Raw genomic sequence first — 16,787 nt, 5'->3', positions numbered from 1 at the left:
GTCTTAGGTGGAAAGCCAATTATCATATCGAAGTATTCTAATTATTTTTCACGTAAACACCGCTCAATCGCCCCTATTGAGGTATGTTTAGGCCTTCGAACGCTCCTTCCCTGTGTATATTTATTGTAAAAGAGTCTCTTTAAACTGAATAATATTTTTTTGTAAAAATATACAGCACGGATATAGTACGGATATGTGCTATAATTGTTTTTACATTATGAAATATGGGCCTTTAAAGAATTCGATTTTCACGACTTTCGAGGCAACTTTGGCATTTTTTTGTGAGTTAAAATTAATCAAATTAAACATAATTACTAAAACAGTAACGAATAAAACAGAAATTAATAACTTTAGTCGGGCTCCCAGCACAGGGCACCCCAGTGACGAGGACTAAGAAATACAATTTACTTTACATATTTTTAATATCATATACAAATATGTACAATGTTTAAATTGTCGCTATAAAAAAAAATGTAAAAAAATCTTACCGAACATACTATATATTATGAAAAATAAAATGAAGCGTTTTTGGGTGGAAATTATAATTTATATACGACAAATTTTTGTAACAACATAAATTGGTAATTAAAAAAAATATATATATTTCATTAGATGTATTTACAAAATTTGTCAAATCATTATTTCAATAATTATCGTTAACTCACAAATAATTGCCAAAGTTTCCTTCAAAATAATGAAAAATCTAATATTTTAATGACTTGTAATTTATAATTTAAAACACAAGTAAAAAAGTACAAATACATTGAACGAAAGAACTAATTATTGTTGAGGATTGTAAATTGTAACCCCTTTGCCAAATACTCTGGGTTCATCGGCAATGGCTTCTGTAGCCAAAGTTTCCCTTTCTAGCTGTTTCCACGAAATTTTCACTCTGACTTCTTGCAGTGAATACTTCTATTCACTTTCAAATTTCACCGAACATTTATTGATTTTATTATTCATATTGTATAACATTTGTATCACGTCCACACAAACAATTTGATGTTAAATGGACCCAATACGTTCAAATTACTGCTCTCTCTTCGCATGCTTATGCGTGTAAGTAGAAGACAGGACGTGGTCATAATACAAATTCCTAATTCCGATACGTTTCGATAAATAATATAATAAAATAAATTGACTATGAAATGCACAGAAAAATAACGATTTACTGAATTAAAGAACGAAGGAAAATGAAAACGGATTTTTTTATGAAGATACTGTTGAAAATCTGACTGCATGATCATTTCCTAATGAAATATTAGTCTTTGGGCCTTGTCTGAATAAATATAATGGAAGAGATGCGAAAATATTGTGAGAACATGTGCTTCGACATCATTTACTGATAGTATGTTGTGAATTTTTGTCAAATCATTCTTTATAAGCCGCCAGTACCGTTTTTAACAGGAAAAATTTGATCAGATTTTTAATAAATTTACAATATTTCATATCAGTAAGTATTCTATGTGAAAAACCTTAAAAAAACTGTACCTACGGACCCTACGATGGTTGAAAATAATGACCATCCAAGGTCCCCTAGAAGATACACAGCACAAATTAAAACCACAACGTCATCAATGTCTTATTCCGTAATTGTATTGAGCCTCTTAGTAAATTATTGAGTTTATTAACGGGTGTTATTTTGACTTTTATTTGAGTTGTTTCAATTAATAAACATGAGTAATTTTCTCAATTTCAGCGCTAATGAAGCTGTCCAAGGCTGCAGATATCAGTTTCGGAAGCAAGATCAAGATCATTTGCCTGCCTGATTCGAATAAACAAGAACAAAATACTCCAGCGAAAAATTCTCAATACTTCGGCTCATCATTGCCAAAACCTGCAACGAGACAAAAACCCAATACACCATCGAAAGCATCAGACTTTCTCACAAAGTATCTTGAGAAGATTAACAATCTGACCAAATCTGTGTTAGGAAACATGCTGGGAAATAAAAAGAAGAACATGAGATACAACATAAGAGTTGCCGAAGATGATGATGAAGGACATCCACCTGTTAGACATTACCAGATTGTTGGCAGGGACAATAATAGAATGCCTAGAACTGAAAGAGCAACCAGACGAAGAGACAGAAGCAAGAGAGAAGAAGCGTATGCAGATGTTGAAGAGAGTCGTAGAGATAAAAACAATGCAAAAAAACTCCACTTCTCCAGCGATTCGTTGTATGATGTTAACGGCTTTGAAGAAAATAACGATGATGATTATAACCATCTCGGAGAATCAAAAGAGTGTTACGTGACTGGGTGGGGACGTGCCCAGACCAATGGATCTCTGACTGATACTCTTCTGGAGGCGTCTGTTCCGCTTTTGCCGATAGACGCCTGCCTTGGAAAGTATCCGGAGAATCTGCCTTTAAAAGATGGACACTTATGCGCAGGGAATACTGATGGGAGCACTGGAACTTGTGTGGTAAGAATAAACGTTTTTTCTGGTCTTCCTGTGGAGTCATCAATAACTTACTAAATTAAGATTTAATGAGATAAATGGTTGCTTAACCAACTCTCCCTCCTTCAAGGAGGGAGTTTAAAATTTTGACCTGAGAATGAAACGTTTTTCCAAAACCTGTTGCAAGTTTAATTTTGCGGTTTAAACAACCCTTTACTATCTTTTATTTATTTATATACAATAATTGTACATACTCGTAAAGTTACAAGATAACATATTTTCAGAACGCGTATCTTATTACCCTATTGCCTGTATCAATTTATTTAATGTTACTAAAAATTATCATTCTGAATCGATACAGAGATTTAAAGAAAACATTACCGGTAGTTTCTTGTTTATCTTTTGCTCGTGTGTGATTTATTGCCAAAACACCAACTCCAATCAAAACGAATTTATGAAAATAACCTGCAGTTGGTACAACAAAAAACCTTAAAATATAGACATACATGCAGACATATTCACTGCTAGTTACTATCGTTACAGAAGTTCATTGTATCACATTTTAGGTGTGAATAACACAAAATCATGATGGTTAAATTAATTGTACTTTATTTTATATTTAAATTGCTAATTTATTATGTTTTTAATTTCAGTTGCGCGGCAACATTCCCTAATCCATTTCCTCCCCCATCCCGCTTCAACGCCAAAACCTGTTTTCCACTCTATCCATCCTGTATACTTATAAACACAATTATTCTTGTATAATGCATCATATAGGTTTATTACATTTGTTCTACTTCCATTTTTACATTTTTTATACTTAGTTACTTAGTACTGCTTTTAATAATTTGTCTACATTCGCTAAATCCTTGTATATATTATCAATTCAACTATCTGTGAACATGTATCTGTCTGTTTCTTTTCGTTATATTAAATTATTATTTAAACTTTTATGTTCCTTAAAATAATCAATATTAATAACCAAAATAAATCACGTTAAGGATCAATCGTTTCTCTGTTACAGGGAGATTCAGGAGGACCTTTGCAGTGTTTCGGGAGCGACAACCGTTGGATCCTAAAAGGCATCACCTCCTTCGGCTCCGGATGTGCCAAGCCAGGATTTCCAGACGTCTACACATATGTTCCTCACTACGTGCCTTGGATCATCAATGTTATCAAGAATAACTGAAAAGAATTCTAACGAGCTTTAAGCTCTGGTACTAAAGCACCCTTAAATATTTGCTAAGCATAGGATCGGTTGATGATGGAGTACAAATTTAACACGTTCTAAAGTTACCAGCATGTTACCTGTTACCTTCTAAGAAAACTAGATATTTGTGCTGTTGGGTGAGTGTATTGTGGGTTGTGAAAATATTGGTTTTGGAAAGTAAGAACAATATTCTTCTTTTGGAACTGGAGTTCGAAGCTGCAGCGTATTGATGGTGCAGCTTTATTTTCTCTTCTCTCGGAACTGGAGTTCGAAGCTGCAGCGTATTGATGGTGCAGCTTTAAGCTCCTTTGTAAACGTTCAAAAAGAGGAATACGATTACTGAAGATGGTTTGAAAGGGAGATATGTAAATACGAATGACGTAGGGAGCGTGCGAATAATGAAAACGAGTAAAAATCTCTTGACATCTGAGTTAAATAACATTGAGAATTTTTTCATTCCTTTAACATGTTAAATAACACAACAAATTGAGTTTTTTTTAATGTTCGATACTTAGTGATTTTTTCTATGGAGGGAATTTCATGTAATTACCTTTTCAACTCGGCATCTGAACATATATATTTTATGAGTATTAAACTTTTAGTGTTAAAATGAAGTATGCTATAAATATGTATGTATAGATTCTAAGTATGCAGGGTCTCGGGTAATCATTTACCATGAACCTAAAAAGCCCTGGACAGATCCTGCGATCTTTTTATGAATGACATTGAAGCCAAATCTAGGGTGATGGGAAATTGCCATCAAATGGCAATCATCAGGTATGATAAAATTTTGCAATGATTTGTATGCAAAATGGTGTAAAATGTATAAATGTATTTATATTATTTTGTAATTTTTTAATATATTATACTTAAATATTACTATTTGAGGTTATACTCATTAAGTAATTGCAAAAAATAAAATCATATAATTTTATTTTTATACTAGCTGTACCCCGCCACGTCTTGCTGTGGCTCAGTTAGTCTATGCAGGTAGAGAAACAATAGCGCATTTTACTATTACGTCCAACAGATGGCGCTGTTTTTACCTGTCACATGCGACATCTATATAATATAGGTAAATAAAAACACATGCGTATTTAAATGCAACATTGTGTCAAAATTTCAAAGGAATTGATTTTGAACAAACGAACATTAATATATTTATTTATATATATAGATAGATTGGTAATGCAATAAAAAAGACTTTTTAATTTATGGGGTATTTGATGAGACAATAATAGGACACGTACTTAAAAAAATATGTAGGTTAGGTTATGTTTGCATATATATGGAGTTCATGGATCTTCCTCCCACCCCGCGGCTACAAATTGTTATTGAATAGCTCTGTCCTGGGCTTTTTATATTTTGTAAAAAAATTATTTATGTCTTGTACTTACACCTTTATTGGCAGTAACGTATGAACAAAATTATTTATATCTTGTACTTACACCTTTATTGGCAGTAACGTTTGAACTAAATGATTTATGTCTTGTACTTACACCTTTATTGGCAGTAACGTTTGAACTAAATGATTTATGTCTTGTACTTACACCTTTATTGGTAGTAACGTATGAACAAAATGATTTATGTCTTGTACTTACACCTTTATTGGTAGTAACGTATGAACAAAATGATTTATGTCTTGTTATTACACACCTTTACACCTTTATTGGTAGAACGTATGAACAAAATGATTTGACTGGTCAGTGGTTGAGTGGGCATAGCGCTTGGGTCTCACCCGAGCGTCGCGTGTTCGATTCCTCGGCTGGCTAAGTCCTCCATCACAACACAAGCAACATTTTCGACTTTCTGTGGTGGTAGTAGGAGATTTTCAAACATTGTTGGGTTATTCGTAACCTGGGAATGTTTGTCTTTCTTTAAAAAAAAAAAATATATATCTTGTACTTATACCTTTATTGGTAGTAACGTATGAACAAAGTGATTTATGTCTTGTTATTACACACCTTTACACCTTTATTGGTAGTAACGTATGAACAAAATGATTTATATCTTGTACTTATACCTTTATCGGTAGTAACGTATGAACAAAGTGATTTATGTCTTGTTATTACATACCTTTACACCTTTATTGGTAGTAACGTTTGAACAAAATGATTTATATTTTGTACTTATACCTTTATTGGTAGTAACGTATGAACAAAGTGATTTATGTCTTGTACTTACACCTTTATAGGTAGTAATGTATGAACAAAATGAAAATTGATTTAAAGCAGTGTGAATCCACGATTAGTTTGTTGAGGGTTTTTAACAACTTCTTATTTACAAACGCAAGTGTTTTTATATGCTGTTGAACCAATATTTTGGACCGTCTAATATATTTAACAAAAAACAAGTAGACTTCTTAAGCAGACTGAATTCAACAGCCACAACAATGTGAAGAACTATTAAGAAACAGGAGCGGCTGTTTTTGGATAAACCGGAGCATTGTATCCTTACCTGTTTAATTTAGTGCTTATCATTACAACTATCTTCCTGATAACTAGAATACATGCAATATGACGCAGCTAAAGTTATACGTAATGTTGACCCCTGACTTTGACGGGTACGATATTAAAATTAAAAAATCGTACGGTACGAAAATAAGTACGGGTACGAAAAACTAGTCAATTTACTATGATCTGTAAAAAATGTAATTAAATTGTATTCTATTCTTTACTAAGTACCTACCATTATCTATAAATAAGTATTGCGTTTTTTCTTATTATAATTTTAATCATAGAATAAAGAAGAAAACAAGAATTGTTTTTTCCAGATAGATTTGAATTGAAATTAATGTACCATTGACTAGTACTTGTACAATACAAAAAAATGAGATTTTTTCAAGATAATTTTGGAGCTCTTAGTCTAGAATCTAAAAGTTGCTTTAAATGGCTTTAGCCGTGTTTGGTAACCAGATCGGAATAGCCAGGTGCTCTCCCACCTTCATCTTCCCCATCACCTTCCCCTCCCCACTATCTGCAGCCTCCAACATACCCCAATTGTGGATGCCATAGTCTCATTGGCTCCAGACGGTAGGGAGCAGTTGGGGCTCTTATGCGGTGTTCACATAAAAAATGTCGAAGTATGATGCAGTGAAAAATGACGCAAGTTGATATGGTCGAATTAGCTTAGTGGTCAGAGCACTTTCCCGGAAGTGAAGGATGTCCCGGGTTCAATTCTTAGATGCGGCTGAATCTTTTTGTATCTTTTTTGTTTCACGTCTTTTGCTTGAGAGTCGTTAATTTAAAGTTTTACTTCGTAAATTATTCCCCTTTGTATGTATTAATGTATAATAGTAATGTATACCACTGAGCGAAATTATTGCTCAGTCGTATTGGTAACATAGATATTGTGTGTTTTAAGCTAAATTTGAACTCAGTTTGTTGGTACAAGTAGCCTGGAAATATTAAAAACAATAATTATAATTTTGTTACTATTTATTAAATGTTCATTTTACAGAGTAGGTAATATTCAATATTATTTGTCTTTCCTATGTTACTAATTTATTCTAAACAATGTCATGCATTCATTAAATAATTATCAGTATTTTCATAAACAAAATAATTACAATATCAATATTACAAAATAAAAAAAACAGTTTCCCAAATTTTCCCTTCTTGTACAATGTATGTAAATAAATAAAATAATATACATAATAAAAATTAAATATTGTCATATTTGGGGTCAGGACGAATTAACACATGCCAGAATTACGCACGGACAGAATTATACACGGACAGAATTACACACTGACAGAATTACATGCGGACGGAATTACAAATTACACATTTAATTTCCTGCTATTGGAATTCAACGCTGTCTGTTTTCAATAGGTTTATGGTTTATACAACTCTGTAAGCACGCTTTGTTCTCGTTGCTTGGCCTATTTCAGCATATCGCTCGCCATACATTCCCATGCGAGCGATATGCTGAAATAGGCCAAGCCGTGACGAGTGTAGCACAATCTGTCAGCTCCATTAAGGTGTGCTAAATAAATTTTACCTACAAAAAAACGTAGGTAAGGTTACGTTAGCTATTTTAGGATTTTTAACGCGTGTAATTTTCTTCATGTGTAATTTCGTCCTTGTGTAATTCAGGCACTTTATTGAAATTCACGCTTGTGTAATATCGTCATGTAACCGTTATAAATACCTATACTTGTATTATATTTTCAGTGGAATCATTAAAGATATGTTAATGCTAAAAAAAATTATAATCCCTTAGGTACTACCCATATATTAATTATGTATGTCTAATTGACCATTTAAGTATAAAAGTAAAAAATATCTTTAAAAAAACTGTTAATAACCATTTTACCGGTTTCTCCGCAGGGGTAGGCAGAGAGAACACCATAAATCTCTTCCCACATAACAACTATTTCGAATCGTGAAATGATTAACTTGATCATGCCATGTCCTCCTGGGACGTCACTCATTACATCAATATACTTCTACATCATTCATTCATATTAATTCCCTTTCACCTCACACACTTACCTTGTTATCAGTTAAATTAGACATAATGTGTGCCCTTGCGTATCCTAATAAGGGAAACATAAATCTATTTTTTTGAGCAATATTCAGTATTAATTTTATTGATAGGTCCTGCCTTTATCATTTCTTCAACTGGCACATACCATCTGGAATAATTCTATAAAGGCACTAAGTACCTAATAATAATGTTATTTAAAAGTGGCTTTCCACTGGAATAATTATATATAGGCACTATGTACGTAATAATAATGTTATTTAGTGCAACATACTTACTGGAATAATTACACGTAGGTACTAAGTACCTAATAATCGTATTATTTAAATAACTGTCTATTTAGGTACGTTCTACCCACTAATATTTTTAAACATTTAAACAACTTATTAAAGTTATTCCCCCAGTGCCGGCGGGACATATAAATTCTGAAATATTTCTATGTGGGCACTATGTGACTATTAATAATAGAATAATAAACATAGATATTCCTTTCACCTTTCTATATTTTTTCAATGGCTCAAAAATACTTTATCTGTGTGGAGCTATTAATTCATTGTTGTTACAGTTTAACTGTTGCAAAGCCCAATTGATATATAATATAAATAACACGTTCAGTTTATTTCCCCGAGTAATGCAAAAGAAAACGTCATGTAAAGGTGATCTGGCAAAATGTCCTATCTTATTTCCCCCCACCTTTTAAGTTATTTAAAGCAATGTGATACTACAAAATGTTTTCACTACGTAATAAATACTAGTATTTATACTTATTTTGTAGTGGAAACATTAATACTATCCGGAGACGTCAATTTCAAATCGCCGTTAAAAAAATGACAAAATAAGATAGAACGTTTTGCCATACCTCACATTACTTTTTATTTTTCACTAGCTGACGCGTACCCGGCGTTGCTAGGGGTTATCCTTAGTTGATAGACATATATCATGGCTAACCTTTCTGTAAGCCTTTTTAAGATATACAATTCCGTAGTACATAATTTTGATGTATCTCATGAGGTTAAGACAACGTTAACAATGTAGTGTCCGAAAATATATTTTTACATCTTGATTATAACTCAATTGACTTTTCTCTACTTTCTATAAATATAATAAGCAGCATGTATCATATATGTAAACCTTCCAAAAATTTTTTCTAAATGATAGTGAAAACCCTATACAAATCGGTTGCGTAGTTTAGAAGAACTAAGCGCACAAACAGACAGACGCGGATAAAGACTTTATTTTATACTATTTAGAGAAGTAGCATTTCTAACATACTTTAACATTTATCTTCAAACATTGGAAGAATACAAAAGAATCTAAATTGCGATGAGTGTGGTACTAATGAAGAACATACCATTCCTGCAAAGTAAAAGGCAAAGATCATAGCAATCAAAAAGTACAATATCGTTAAAATAATAATGTGTTTCTACGATATTGAATAAACTTCTAAGGAAATAAAACATGCAACTCTTAAACTTATTATTAATTCTAATAACAAGATTAAACTTATTTCATTGTTTCACTGTCCGGGTTATGCAAATTACGAATAAGTATTTTTTTGTGCCCAAAACATTATTTGGAAACTTTAGAAAATATGTTGATAATTTATTACTGAAGTAACTAAGTCCAATCTCTTCCATTCATCAAAAGTGTTAAATCCTGTATTATTCGTTAATTCTAAAAGTCACTACCACAACCCTGTTTTACCTATAAACGAGATATAAATTAAGAATGAGACGAATCACATTTGATGTTGAACGTTAAATTGGAATGAATTATTGGTCGTCTGGAATATGTTATTATCACAATGTTGCGTATATGCCAACCGACAATTTAATCTTTGTCTTCTGTTCTCAAAATTTTGACGGTAGACGGTTCCGTTTTATCTGATGACAGATCTTCTGTCTTCAACATCTTCACAGAAGATGGCTCCAACTTATCTGATTGATCTTTCTCCATCTTGTGCTTTAAAAGCACTGTGGAATATATTGTGTTTGGGTCTTTCATGTCGATTGAGACTGATGGCAATTTGATGTAGATGAAGACGTTGTACAGGAAGAAGTACAGTCCAATTATTGAGAGGAGCCAGCCTATAATTATTTGAACGACTGGTAAGTATTTGAAGGCGAGGAGCATCTGGATGATGAGGTAGCTTGGAAGACCTTCGACGCGCTGAAAAAATAAGAAAACCATTTATTAATACTTTTTTTATAAATTCAAGAATGGGCTTTTAGACATAGTTGATTTTGTACACCGCCAATAAAACTGTTCGTAGTATGATCATCACACATTGGTTAAACGGGGATTTCTTAAAAGTATTCAAATAAAATAAATACGATCATCTGGAATGATGATACGATAGGGAAAGACAAGCTCTAAGTGTAAAAGCAAACTTTCTACACTTAGATATACAAACTAGGTGCATGTAGAAGATTTTTGATTTGGAGTGTTGTCGACAATGTCTAAGGACGGGTTGTTTCGGAGAATTTGAACAATTCACCAAATTTCAACGTTCATTTTCGGGGTCTGTGAAAGTTCTATGCAAGTTCTGTTAATATATCATTATAGGTTATTGGCTTGACAGAACTAAAATAAAAACAGAACTTGAAAAATCTTTCGCGGAACTGGAAAATGAACGTTGAAATTTGATGAATTGTTCAAATTCTCAGAAAGTTGGGTAGATTCACAGAATTTGAATAATTCATCAAATTTCAAAGTGATTTTCAAGTTTTGTGAAGGTTCTATTCAAGTTCTTTTATTATATTATAAAACGGAAATAATAACAGAACTTGAATTGAACCTTCACAGAACCTTAAAATCAACTTATAAATTTGATGAATTGTTCAAATTCTATGAAACATCCCGTCCTAATAATACATGGGGTACTTTTGGATATATATTAAATTATTTATTTACTCTTTTTATACGCCCATGGGGCTTTTACATTTAGTACATTGACATGATTATAATTGTGTACATAAGGGTTATAATATTAATAAACGAAAATGATTACAAATGCTATCTCGACTGTTTAAACATTGTTAAAAATTGTTAAGTATCTTTTAAACATCGAATTAGTTACATTAAAAATGTCGATATCGTTGGTATATTCATTTACTAATCTATGCAGTCGAGGAATTGGCGAGCTTGCAACATAATTTGCCTGTGAATGGTGACATTGAAATAGATCCTTATGCCTGGTGTGTCGAGTAGGTACTCTTAAATTGACCAGACTATATTAATTTTCAAAAATTTTCAGACTTATATTAATTCTGTGGTTCTGTGGGTCGAAATTTCAGTTGCTTTTTAAGATCAGCTTGAGAGATATTTACGTAGTTATACAATATTTCTGAGTTTTCACACACTTGAAACTCGACGGACACGATTGACACGTTCACTGTCGATGTTGGTTTCACGAGAATGTGTCGTTTTTACACTCATTTTTATGTAAGTCAGCTCGCATGTGGAATGAGCTACCGGCATCTGTTTTTCCTCCTTCATATAATCCGGGCCTCTTCAAGACCCCATCAATACATCCATTCCGTGCCCTTACCTTAACCCGCCCCATAACGCTGCCAAGCTGATATCGTTTGGCTGTCTGTATGCTGTACAGACAGGGGCGTTTTTGTGAGGTAGCACATAAAAAAAATACCCGGCCTAATTTTACAAATAATGGGCTTTCGATTTTACAAATCAGGTCATACTAGATAAACGAGACGAATCAATCTACACGCCCGTATTAATTGAAATCCGCAAACTACATAACTTCAAAGCTATGCAGATTGGAGGATTCAGAAGTTTGTATCAATATTGGAGTTAGCTGAAATTATTTATTACGGGTCTTATAAATTTTTGATGCTTGCACAAAACCTAATTAACTCTATTTTTGTTAATTGTTTTTGGGGTGCTATGCCGTGTTGCGCTAACTCCTTCTTTAGCCAACGTTTCGGACAACATTGCAGTGTCCATCACCAGGGCAGATGTGTTATTATAACAGCACCCTAAAAACAAATAACAAAACTACTTTTGGCCGTGAAAATTTTAAATCATGTCTCATTAACTCTAATTTATTTTTGTAAAAAGTTTGGTTATTTTTGAAAAAAAAAAATTGAGCATAAGTGAGAGATTTAACTTCATAATTTTGTCGTCACGTTTTGGCGGAAAATTGAAAAAGGCACATTTTAAATATTTACAGAAAATTTAATCGTCTACATAAAAATAAAACAAAAGTAGTTCAATATTGCGATGCTGTTTATTTCGTTTTCAAACGGAGAGAAATGTAAATATTTTATAATACCTCAATGATTTTAATAGTTTCATATAATTTATATAGCAAAGTATATCGGTGGTATATTGTACAACTACCTCAATATTCGAACTAATTTTTTTAACCTTTTTTTAATTAGCATTGCATGTCATTGTTATAATGGTGTCAAAGTCGCCAACTCCTAAAAGTGACAGTGACAGTTAATTCCAGAATGATTGCAACAATACCTATTGTGAATAATTCAGACATAAGATTCATTTTCGCACTATTTTTAACATTATTACAACGTCATATTTTTCCCTACATCTGCAAACAAGTAAAATCCCAAATAAAATAATTCATCTAACTGTTTGGTATTTTATAAATACAATGTCCTTCAAGCTTGTCACGAATACTAGGATTAATAATTATTTCTCACTGTAAAATGTATGTTTAAGTGTCGGTTCGTTTGCATCGACTATACCTTCTTTCCAAAGCCCTTGGTTATTATTAAAATCTCCCAAAATTTACTACACTCGGCTCTAAAGAAAGCGTCAGACTTTATGGCCCACTGGAGGTGTAATAATTGCAAGGATGCTTTTTATCAAGGAAACGCTAATATACCCATAAAAAATTGCAAATTTCAAATGCATTTCTAGGATATACAAGTAAGTATATTTGTATTGTTTTGTCATGTCCTTTAAAAATGATAATTTGATTTAGTTTTACGCACCAGTCAAAGCGTGGGAGAAAATAGTCCTAGTAAGGTCAACTTTCCGATTTTCATATAATTGCTTGAATTTTTTTAGTTTAAAAGAGCAGAGACCCCCCATTATCTAAGTCAGTTTCTGAGAGTAGTCTATGATAGTAGTCTGTCAGAAGCGCGAGATGGTGGAATGCCTACTGCTTAAAGGAAAATAGATCCTTAATCTGAGTCTGTGATCTTGAAGATCACATAGGAGTATAATGGAGCTACTAGGTATTTTTTTTATATTTTTTTTTATAGTGAATACCTCACAAGAGTCCCAACTGCTCCCGTCTGGAGCCAGTGAGACTATGGCATCCCCAATTGGGGATGTTGTGAGGCTGAAGGTAAGTGGGGAAGGGAAAGAGGAAGGTGGGGAAGTACCTGGCTATTTAGATCTAGTCACTAAACACGGCTAAAGCCATTTGGAGCAACGTTTCAATTCTGAATGGTGGTCTTACACCAGGGCGATACTGGTAGTATCTTCCACTCTGGAACGTGCCGCAAATATACTATATATTATTTTAATTAATTAATTGTGAAATAACACAAATCAATCAAATAAAATTTATTTGCGCACGCCGGGTTCGAACCCGCGACCTTCGGAATGGCAGTCCAATGCGTTACCACTGGACTATGCCGGCCGTCAAAGGTATAGAAGTACCTACAAAACTACTGAAAATCGAAGAAAGTATTTTTCTGCCTACCATTGGATGTTTTCGTAGTACTATAGTAGAAATGAAATGACGATGGTTTATTTTTTGACTCCCCAAGCTCATATACATTTTTTAAACATATATTTAGATGGTTTAAACGTGTGCAATAAATAAGGCATACAATTATCCGACACAAAAGTTTTCATAAAAAAAAATTATCATAAAGTTGAAATTGATCAAAGTCACCCCATTTTACGGTATCAAAATATTGCACATTTTACGGTACCAAAATACAAAAAAACAAGGTACTCACAGCTTCCATCCAAACAATGGGCAAGTACATGCCGCTGAAAGGTTTGGCTACCGCGTTGTACTTCAAATCGTCGAGGACCAAATTCACCTGCACTTTTACTGTCATCGAGAGGGGCAGGCCAAGATTCTGAAAAGAAAAATAACTTTTAATGCGATGCACCACGTCATGTAACATTTGGAATCGGGCCACAAACAATAACACTCCTTATGGAGATGGCGATACGGTTCAAATTTCCCCTTAAGAGGAAGGTACAAGCCAAAAATGTGTACATTCTTGGTATACCTTATATTATATGTAAAAGGCATTCAAATCGCTTGACAAACGGAGTTTAGAAACGTTCGACTTCAAGCACAAAACTGGTTTTTATTTATTTTGTAACTAATTTTATAAGAAAGCAAAAAAGTTAATCAAGTGAAACTGTCACAGATAATCTTAGCTATAATACTGTATTTTTAAATTTTTTTTTTGTAAACGTTCATAAATTTCTATTGAAATTTTTTTTTTTTTGTAGTAACATTTATATTTTTTATTGAGTGATTTATTTTATTATTTGTATTCTACTCAAGCGAAACGATAGGAAAACCTTCAATTTGTCTAAAGCATACTTTTTTGGTATTCATAATGTACACCAATTCGTTATAAAGATTAATCAATATAGTAATTTAGCACTGAGCTTTGCCTAAAAACCACTGCTCGATTATGATTTATGGAAGAAAAACAACGCCAAAAAGTGTATTTTATTTTATTTTGCAAAGTTCAGCACAAATATTTTAATGTTTTCCGATCATTTTCTAAAGAACTTAATTTGCCATTATGCAATAAAACCGAAAACTGGTTCATAAGTAAGAAATTTTGAAGTTTAAAGGGGTTTTTATAGGCCTAATGCTTCATGTTTTGTGGGCTTATAAAAAGACTTATCAATTAAATACTGGATTGTTTCAAAGGCCAAGATGTGTTCTACTTGCAGTATTTTTTGAAAATATCTGAAATGTTTCTAAGCATCTTACAAGAGCGCCCCTATCTCTAAGGCGTACTGAAAGGGGCCGCCATAGTTCTACTCGAAAAGTTCTTGTTGTTTATTGTTTATTGTTGTTGTTATACGCCCATAGGGGCTTTTACATAGATTATAAATAAGTTTTACATAAGTTATCGAGTTAGAATTTATACTAAGAGTTATAAAAGTGAAGAATTTAAAAAAAATATAATTGTTAATTAAATTATAATATTATAATTAAATATTATAAATAGATTGTGCGGTATAAAGAATGAATATTCTTGAAAAGAGTTTTTTTTTCTTTATTCCAGAATATGGTGAAGTTTAGTGCAATCTCATACATTACATTCATTGTATATATTAAGGCTCGGTTATACCCGTTCAAAAAGAAGAATAAATTGACTGAAGAATGTTTTGAAAGGAAGATACGTAAAAACGAATGATATAGGCTGAGCGCTAATAAAAAAACGATTAAAGTTAATCGTCGTAACCGATTGTCGTGAAATATTTTATTAAATACGACTTATTTAAAACAGAGCAAAAATCTCTTGACGTCTGAGTTAAGTAGCATTTCAAGAAAAAACTTTTAATTGTTTTTCAATAGCTTAAAAAATTTAAGTTTTTAAGGGAATAATGTTATATTATATTGTTGGAAATTCGGAATTCAACATACCGGTTCCAGAGTGTACGATGTGAAATGTTTTTCTGGTTGCGGGTCCAGTCCTTCAAATTGTTCAACCAGGGCACGGTCCGATTTGTAAAAATGTGGAAAACTGATAGCCAGTGGAAGACCTGTAAAAATAATTCAATGTTTATTTAATTGGTCCTCCAATATATTTATACACAATTTTGTTATCCCAATCAATTCAGTAAATGTGACGTGGGGTTTAAGCAACTAGGCTTAAGTGGGTTGCCATAAATCAGACCACGGACAAAAAATTCGTTCCAGGATAGGAGTTTGGATACTCCTGATTTATTTGTAGACAGCCAGGCGCACTCAAAGAAAATATACATTCTGCAAGAGCTGGGCATCTACGATAGGCCAGAACTTTCCTACTGCGTGTCCTAAGACACTTTTTGAGACGTTTCTTACCAAACTGAGAACATAAACCTTGATAAACTTTGGGTGGCTGGAAAAGGTTTTGGCAGGAGAAGCAGAGGAAGATCACCAAAATCCCAAGCGTCCAGAATGTCGATGTTTTAGGTTCTTCATGCAGTGAAGGACTGCGAGGAGGGGAGGAGCCAAGTTCACAAAGGAAATTGGATTGGGGTCACGATCCTCAGCAAAGAGGAAAACAATATTTTATTAAAACTTACGGTAAAAACACGGCCCAATATCAAAAAACCCATCTGGTAAACAAGGTCCTTTCTTTGGACAGAAACAAACGTTTTCGGGATTGGAGCATGTCAGGTCATTTTCAGCGATGAAGTAGATGTCTGAGTTAAGGCCGTTGCTCTCCACGTTGCTGTGGTTGTACTGCAGATGAAGGTTCCTGCAGAATATCTTCCTGTAGACTGTCACGGTCTGGTTTCTGTTCATCTTCGGGGGGAACATAAGGCCTTCGAAGGAACCACTCACTCTGTTGCAAGGGAGACTGGAAATACAGTAAGAATTATTATTGCATTTATACGAGACACTTAAATTAACCATACATTTTAATGATAATAATAAATTGTCTATATTATTCAGCGCTACCATTGAAGTTTTCAAATACAGTTTATGACCTCGGAGTAA

General features: G+C 33.1%; 2 protein-coding genes across 3 annotated transcripts in view; one reads left to right on the top strand and one right to left on the bottom strand.

Annotated features, from left to right (window-relative positions):
* The window catches only part of LOC149418126 (chymotrypsin-like elastase family member 2A), a 38,518-nt gene extending 34,926 nt beyond the window's left edge, over positions 1-3,592 (top strand). Inside the window, exons 5-6 of the mRNA XM_089639344.1 lie at positions 1,700-2,427; positions 3,428-3,592. Of these exons, the coding sequence (XP_089495470.1) occupies positions 1,700-2,427; positions 3,428-3,592 (893 nt within the window). The remainder of the gene's footprint in view (positions 1-1,699; positions 2,428-3,427) is intronic.
* Positions 3,593-7,465: 3,873 nt separating this feature from the next.
* The window catches only part of LOC149418125 (scavenger receptor class B member 1-like), a 53,605-nt gene continuing 44,283 nt past the window's right edge, over positions 7,466-16,787 (bottom strand). For both annotated transcript variants that reach the window (XM_089639342.1, XM_089639343.1), the window contains 4 exons: positions 16,370-16,647; positions 15,726-15,844; positions 14,059-14,184; positions 7,466-10,270 (listed from right to left, as the gene is read on the bottom strand). In XM_089639342.1, the coding sequence (XP_089495468.1) occupies positions 9,932-10,270; positions 14,059-14,184; positions 15,726-15,844; positions 16,370-16,647 (862 nt within the window). In that variant the 3' untranslated portion in view covers positions 7,466-9,931. The remainder of the gene's footprint in view (positions 10,271-14,058; positions 14,185-15,725; positions 15,845-16,369; positions 16,648-16,787) is intronic.

The sequence above is a fragment of the Hesperophylax consimilis genome, chromosome 14, assembly GCF_061612785.1.
Source record: "Hesperophylax consimilis isolate HC1 chromosome 14, BYU_Hcon_1.0, whole genome shotgun sequence".
NCBI classification, from domain to species: domain Eukaryota; kingdom Metazoa; phylum Arthropoda; class Insecta; order Trichoptera; family Limnephilidae; genus Hesperophylax; species Hesperophylax consimilis.
The sequence above is the reverse complement of the archived record's forward strand: the minus strand, read 5'-3'. Positions and strand labels throughout refer to the sequence as shown.